This window comes from Aegilops tauschii, chromosome 2 (assembly GCF_002575655.3).
Source record: "Aegilops tauschii subsp. strangulata cultivar AL8/78 chromosome 2, Aet v6.0, whole genome shotgun sequence".
Taxonomy (NCBI): Eukaryota; Viridiplantae; Streptophyta; class Magnoliopsida; order Poales; family Poaceae; genus Aegilops; species Aegilops tauschii.
In genome coordinates, this window is record NC_053036.3 from 436,832,960 (window position 1) to 436,841,372 (window position 8,413).

Sequence of the window (8,413 nt, forward strand, 5' to 3'; positions counted from 1 at the left end):
GCATTACATTATTTGCCATTTGCCTCTCGTTTTCCTCTCCCCACTTCACCCTTGCCATTTTATTCGCCCTTTTCCGTTCGCTTTTTTTTGCTTGCTTCTTGTTTGCTTGTGTGTTGGATTGATTGTTTGTCACGATGGCTCAAGACAATACTAAATTGTGTGACTTTTCCAATACCAACAACAATGATTTTATTAGCACTCCGATTGCTTCTATACCGATGCTGAATCTTGTGAAATTAATGCTGCTTTGTTGAATCTTGTCATGAAAGATCAATTTTCTGGCCTTCCTAGTGAAGATGCCGCTACCCATCTAAATAACTTCGTTGATTTGTGTGATATGCAAAAGAAGAAAGATGTGGACAATGATATTGTTAAATTGAAGCTATTTCCGTTTTCGCTTAGAGATCGTGCTAAAACTTGGTTTTCTTCTTTGCCTAAAAAAAGTATTGATTCATGGAATAAGTGCAAAGATGCTTTTATCTCTAAGTATTTTCCTCCCGCTAAGATCATCTCTCTTAGAAACGATATCATGAATTTTAAGCAACTTGATCATGAGCATGTTGCACAAGCTTGGGAGAGGATGGGATTAATGATACGTAATTGCCCTACACATGGTTTGAATTTATGGATGATTATACGAAATTTTTATGCCGAATTGAATTTTGCTTCTAGAAATCTTTTAGATTTGGCCGCGGGAGGCACTTTTATGTAAATCACTTTAGGAGAAGCTACTAAACTCTTAGATAATATTATGGTTAATTATTCTCAATGGCACACCGAAAGATCTACTAGTAAAAGGGTTCATGCGATTGAAGAGATTAATGTTTTGAGTGGAAAGATGGATGAACTTATGAAATTGTTTGCTAATAAGAGTGTTTCTTCCGATCCTAATGATATGCCTTTGTCCAATTTGATTGAGAATAATAATGAATCTATGGATGTGAATTTTGTTTGTAGGAACAATTTTGGTAACAACGCGTATAGAGGAAACTTTAATTCTAGGCCGTTCCCTAGTAATTCCTCTAATAATTATGGTAATTCCTACAACAACCCTTATGGAAATTTTAATAAGATGCTCTCTTATTTTGAGACTAGTGTTAAAGAATTTATGAATTCGCAAAAGAATCTCAATGCTTTGCTTGAAGAAAAATTGCCTAAGATTGATGAGTTGGCTAGGAACGTGGATAGAATTTCTCTTGATGTTGATTCTTTGAAACTTAGATCTATCCCACCTAAGCATGATATCAATGAGTCTCTCAAAGCCATGAGAATTTCCATTGATGAGTGTAAAGAAAGAACCGCTAGGATGCGTGCTAAAAAGGATTGCTTTGTGAAAGCGTGTTCTTCTAGTTTTCATGATAATAATGATGAAGATCTAAAAGTGATTGATGTGTCTCCTATTAAATCTTTGTTTTCTAGTATGAATCTTGATAATGATGGGACTGGAGATGAGTCAACTTTAGTTAAAAGGCGTCCCAATGATTCGGAGTTTTTAGATCTTGATGCAAAAATTGGTAAAAGTGGGATTGAAGAGGTCAGAACTTTAAATAGCAATGAACCCACTATTTTGGATTTCAAGGAATTTAATTATGACAATTGTTCTTTGATAGATTGTATCTCCTTGTTGCAATCCGTGTTATATTCTCCTCATGCCTATAGTCAAAATAAAGCTTTTACCAAACATATCGTTGATGCTTTAATGCAATCCTATGAAGAAAAACTTGAATTAGAAGTTTCTATACCTAGAAAACTTTATGATGAGTGGGAACCTACTATTAAACTTAAGATTAAAGATCATGAATGCTATGCTTTGTGTGATTTGGGTGCTAGTGTTTCCACGATTCCTAAAACTTTGTGTGATGTGTTAGGTTTCGTGAATTTGATGATTGTTCTTTAAATTTGCACCTTGCGGATTCCACCATTAAGAAACCTATTGGAAGGAGTAATGATGTTCTTATTGTTTCAAATAGTATTTATGTGCCCGTAGATTTTATTGTTCTTGATATAGATTGCAATCCTACATGTCCTATTATTCTTGGTAGACCTTTCCTTAGAACGATTGGTGCAATTATTGATATGAAAGAAGGAAATATTAGATTCCAATTTCCATTAGGGAAGGGCATGGAACACTTTCCTAGGAAGAAGATTAAATTACCTTATGAATCTATTATGAGAGCCACTTATAGATTGCCAACCAAAGATGACAATACCTAGATCTATTCTTGCTGTTATGCCTAGCTAGGGGCGTTAAACGATATCGCGAACCCAATTTTATTTTTGTTCCTTGCTTTTTGTTCCTGTTTAGTAATAAATATTTCATCTAGCTTCTGGTTAGATGTGGTTTTATGTTTTAATTAGTGTTTGTGCTAAGTAAAACCTATAGGATCTTCTTGGGTGATAATTATTTGATCTTGCCTAAAAAGACAGAAACTTTCTGCTCATGAAAACAATTGTTAAAAATCACCAGAAAGTGATAAAATACTGATTACAATTGCAGTAGATCAATAATCAAATTATCTAGGTCGTCCTATTTTGGCAGATTTTTCCGAGTTACAGAAGTTTGCGTTTGATACAGATTACTACAGACTGTTCTGTTTTTGACAGATTCTGTTTTTCGTGTGTTGTTTACTTATTTTGATGAATCTATGGCTAGTATAGGGGGGTATGAACCATAGATAAGTTGGAATACAGTAGGTTTAACACCAATATAAATAAATAATGAGTTCTTTACAGTACCTTAAAGTGGTAGTTTTTTTATTTTGCTAACGGAGCTCATGAGATTTTCTGTTGAGTTTTGTGTTGTGAAGTTTTCAAGTTTTTGGGTAAATATTTGATGGATTTTGGAACAAGGAGTGGAAAGAGCCTAAGCTTGGGTATGCCCAAGGCACCCCAAGGTAAAATGCAAGGACAACCAAAAGCCTAAGCTTGGGTATGCCCCGGAAGGCATCCCCTCTTTCGTCTTCGTCTATCGGTAACTTTTCTCGATGCTATATTTTTATTCACCACATGATATATGTTTTGCTTGGAGCGTCTTCTATTATTTGAGTCTTTGCTTTTTAGTTTACCACAATCATCCTTGCTGGACACACCTTTTGGGAGAGACACACATGAATCGGAATTTATTAGAATACTCTATGTGCTTCACTTATATCTTTTGAGCTAGATAATTTTGCTCTAGTGCTTCACTTATACCTTTTTAGAGCACAGTGGTGGTTTTATTTTGTAGAAATTATTGATCTCTCATGCTTCACTTATATTATTTTGAGAGTCTTTTAGAACAGCATGGTAGTTTTCTTTGGCTATAAAATTAGTCCTAATATGATAGACATCCAAGATAGGTATAATAAAAACTTTCATATAAAGTGCATTAAACACTATGATAAATTTGATACTTGATAATGGTTTTGAGATATAAAGGTGGTAATGTCAGAGTCATGCTAGTTGGGTAATTGTGAAATTGAGAAATACTTGTGTTAAAGTTGGCAAGTCCCGTACCATGCATGTATGGTAAACGTTGTGTGACAAATTTGAAGCATGGGGTGTTCTTTGATTTCTTTCCTTATGAGTGGCGGTCGGGGATGAGCGATGGTCTTTTCCTACCAATCTATCCCCCTAGGGGCATGCGTAGTAGTACTTTGCTTCGAGGGCTAATAAACTTTTGCAATAAGTATATGAGTTCTTTATGACTAATGTGGGTCCATGGATTATACACACTCTTACCTTTCCGAAATTTGCTAGCCTCTATGGTACCGTGCATTGCCCTTTCTCACCTTGAGAGTTTGTGCAAACTTCGCCGGTGCATCCAAACCCCGTGATATGATATGCTCTATCACACATAAGCCTCCTTATATCTTCCTCAAAACAGCCACCATACCTACCTATTATGGCATTTCCATAGCCATTCCGAGATATATTGCCATGCAACTTTCCACCGTTCCGTTTATTATGACACGCTCCATCATTGTCATATTGCTTTGCATGATCATGTAGTTGACATCGTATTTGTGGCAAAGCCACCTTTATAATTCTTTCATACATGTCACTCTTGATTCATTGCATATCCCGGTACACCACCGGAGGCATTCACATAGTCATATTATGTTCTAAATATCGATTTGTAATTCTTGAGTTGTAAGTAAATAGAAGTGTGATGATTTTCATTATTAGAGCATTGTCCCATGTGAGGAAAGGATGATGGAGACTATGATTCCCCCACAAGTCGGGATGAGACTCCGGACAAAAAAAAGAGGCCAAAGAAGCCCAAATAAAAAAGAGAGGACAAAGAAGCCCAAAAAAAGAGAGAGAAAAAGAGAGAAGGGACAATGTTACTATCCTTTTTCCACACTTGTGCTTCAAAATAGCACCATGATCTTCATGATAGAGAGTTTCATATTTTGTCACTTTCATATACTAGTGGGAATTTTTCATTATAGAACTTGGCTTGTATATTCCAATTATGGGCTTCCTCAAAATGCCCTAGGTCTTCGTGAGCAAGCGAGTTGGATGCACACCCACTTAGTTTCTTTTGATGAGCTTTCATACACTTATAGCTCTAGTGCATCCGTTGCATGGCAATCCCTACTCCTCGCATTGACATCAATTGATGGGCATCTCCATAGCCTGTTGATTAGCCGCGTCAATGTGAGACTTTCTCCTTTTTGTCTTTTCACATAACCCTTGTTATCATACTCTACTCCACCCATAGTGTTATATCCATGGCTTGCGATCACGTATTGCGTAAGGGTTGAAAAGGCTGAAGCGCGTTAAAAAGTATGAACCAATTGCTCAGCTTGTCATCGGGGTTGTGCATGATGGGAGCATTTTGTGTGACGAAAATGAAGCATGGCCAAACTATATGATTTTGTAGGGATAAGCTTTCTTTGGCTATGTTATTTTGATAAGACATAATTGCTTGGTTAGTATGCTTGAAGTATTACTATTTTTATGTCAATATTAAACTTTTATCTTGAATCTTTTGGATCTAAACATTCATACCACAATAAAGAGAATTACATTGAAAATTATGTTAGGTAGCATTCCACATCAAAAATTCTGTTTTTATCATTTACCTACTCGAGGACGAGCAGGAATTAAGCTTGCGGATGCTTGATACGTCTCCAACGTATCTATAATTTTTGACTATTCCATGCTATTATATTATCTATTTTGGATGTTTAATGGGCTTTAATATACCTTTTTATATTATTTTTGGGACTAACCTATTAACCGAAGGCCCAGTGCAAATTGTTGTTTTTTTTGCCTATTTCAGTGTTTCACAGAAAAGGAATATCAAACGGAATGAAACCTTCGCGAGAATCGTTTTTGGAACAAACGCAATCCAGGAGACTTGGAGTGGACGTCAAGGAATCAACGAGGCGTCCACGAGGCAGGGAGGCGCGCCCCCACCCTCTTGGGCCCCTCATAGCTCCACCGACCTACTTCCTTCGCCTATATATACTCTTATACCCTGAAAACATCCAGGAGAGCCACGGAACACTTTTTCCACCGCCGCAACCTTCTATACTCGTCCATCTTGGGGCCTTTTCCGGTGCTCCGCCGGAGGGGGGATCGATCATGGAGATCCTCTATATCAACACCATGGCCTCTCCGATGATGTGTGAGTAGTTTACCACAGACCTCCGGGTCCATAGTTATTAGCTAGATGGCTTCTTCTCTCTCTTTGGATCTCAATACAAAGTTCTCCTTGATTCACTTGGAGATCTATTCGATGTAATACTTTTTGCGGTGTGTTTGTCGAGATCCGATGAATTGTGGGTTTATGATCAAGATTATCTATGAAGAATATTTGATTCTTCTCTGAATTCTTATATGCATGATTTGATATCTTTGCAAGTCTCTTCGAATTATCGGTTTAGTTGGCCTACTAGATTGATCTTTCTTGCAATGGGAGAAGTGCTTAGCTTTGGTTTCAATCTTGCGGTGTCCATTCCCAGTGACAGCAGGGGCAACAAGGCACGTATTGTATTGTTGCCATCGAGGATAAAAAGATGGGGTTTATATCATATTGCTTGAGTTTATCCCTCTACATCATGTCATCTTGCCTAATGCGTTACTCTGTTCTTATGAACTTAATACTCTAGATGCATGCTGGATAGCGATCGATGTGTGGAGTAATAGTAGTAGATGCAGAATCGTTTCGGTCTACTTGTCATGGACGTGATGCCTATATACATGATCATGCCTAGATATTCTCATAACTATGCGCTTTTCTATCAATTGCTCGATAGTAATTTGTTTACCCACCATAGAATATGCTATCTTGAGAGAAGCCACTAGTGAAACCTACGGCCCCGGGTCTATTTTCCATCATATTATTCTCTCATCAATGTGCTATTTCTGTCGCCGTTTATTTTGCAATCTTTACTTTCCAATCTATACAAAAAAATACCAAAAATATTTATCTTATTCTCTTTATCAGATCTAACTTTTGCAAGTGGCCGTGAAGGGATTGACAACCCCTTTATCGCGTTGGTTGCAAGGTTCTTAATTGTTTGTGCAGGTACTAGGGATTTGCGTGTAGTCTCCTACTGGATAGATACCTTGGTTCTCAAAAACCGAGGGAAATACTTACACTACTTTGCTGCATCACCCTTTCCTCTTCAAGGGAAAACCAATGCATGCTCAAGAGGTAGCACAAGGCCGGGTTGTTTCTTCGCCGGCGGTGTCTCTCTTGCGCTTGTTTGACTTGCGGGCGTCGATGAGGTAGTAGGCGTTGCAATCGCGCAAGGCCTTGCTGACGATGAAGGGGCCCTCCCATGGGGGGGGGACAGCTTATGTTGGCCGGTCTGCTCTTGGACAAGTCGGAGGACGAGGTCTCCCTCCCGAAAAGCGAGGGGCTTGATCTTCTTGTTGTGGTAGTGCCTCAGGCCTTGCTGGTAGATGGTTGAGCGGCTATGCGCTAGGAGACGTGCTTCTTTGAGCAGGTCGACGCCGTCCTCGCGGGCTTCTTTGGCTTCGGCTTCAGTGTACATCGCGACGTGCGGCGAGTCAAACTCGACGTCGGTCAGGATGACGGCTTCTGTTCTGTAGACGAGGAAGAACGGGGTGAACCCGGTCGGCCGGTTCGGCGTTGTTCGGAGACTCCAGAGGACGGCCGGCAGCTCGTCGAGCTAGCTGCCGGGTGAACGGATGAGCGGCTCGACAAGCTGTGGCTTGATGCCAGATAGGATGAGGCAGTTGGCCCGCTCGACCTGGCCGTTGGACTGCGGGTGTGCAATGGAAGCCAGGTCGAGGCGGATGCCGGAGATGGAGCAGTACCGCGCGAGTGCGCCCTTGGCGAAGTTGGTGCCATTGTCCGTGATGATGCTGTTCGGCATGTCGTAGCACACCGCAATGTCCTTGATGAATCGGACGGCCGTTGGCCCGTCCAGTTTCTTGATTGATCTTGCTTTGATCCATTTGGTGAACTTGTCCACCGCCACTAGCAAATGCGTCATGCCGCCTCAAGCGGTCTTGAAGGGCCCCACCATGTCGAGTCCCCAGACCGCGAAGGGCCAGGCGATTGGGATGGTCCGGAGCACCGACGCCGGCTGGTGGCTGCGCTTGCTGAAGCGCTGGCATCCCTCACACTTGAGGACGAGTGACTCGGCGTCTTCGAGGGCCGTGGGCCTGTAGAAACCATGGCGGAAGGCCTTGGCCACCAGGGACCGCGAGGCGGCGTGGTGCCCGCACTCGCCCTAGTGTATGTCGGGGAGGATCTCAATGCCTTGTCCTGCTCGATGCAGCACTGGAACACGCCAGTGGAGCTGCGTTTGACGAGCTCATTGTTGATGATATTGTAGGCGGACGCCCGGCGCTGCACTTGCCGGGCTTCGGTCTCGTCCATGGGGAGGACTCCGTTCTCCAGAAACTCTGAGATGGGCAGGGCCCATGATGGCGCCGTCACCACGGCGAAGACGGCCACCATGGCGGGTTCTGGGGCGGCAGCCCCCGAGCCGGGTTTAGCAGCCCCCGGGTCGGGAACGGCGGCAGCCGGATCGATGGCTGCGGCCCCTGGGCCGGGTTGAGCGGTCCCTGGACTGGGTTCGGCAGTCCCGGACCGGGTTGAGGTGCGGCCGGGTCGTCCGGGACGTAGATGGACTCGGAGTCCGGAGACGGCTTGACGGACGGCTTGTGCAGGTGCTCGAGGGAGATGCCGAATGGGATGGACTATAGGGACGAGGCGATCTTGGCGAGCGTGTCGGCTGCCTCATTTTCCGTGCGCGGGACGTGGAGGAACTCGCAGCCCGCGAAGAATTCAGACAACTTCTGGACGAGGAAGCGGTAGCTCGCCATGTTGGGGTCGCGGCCGTCCCACTCGCCGGAGCACTGCTGCACCACCAGGTCCGAGTCGCCATAGCACAGGATGCGCCGGATGCCGAGTTCCTTGGCAAGCCGGAGGCCATGCACAAGG

General features: G+C 42.7%; 1 protein-coding gene across 1 annotated transcript; it reads right to left on the reverse strand.

Moving 5' to 3' along the window:
• Positions 1-7,463: 7,463 nt before the first annotated feature.
• Positions 7,464-7,927, reverse strand: LOC109746701 (uncharacterized). The gene is made up of 2 exons (XM_020305806.1): positions 7,778-7,927; positions 7,464-7,697 (listed from the first exon to the last, which is right to left on the reverse strand). The coding sequence occupies exons 1-2, from the start codon at positions 7,925-7,927 to the stop codon at positions 7,464-7,466; spliced, it is 384 nt and encodes a 127-aa protein (XP_020161395.1).
• Positions 7,928-8,413: the final 486 nt, after the last annotated feature.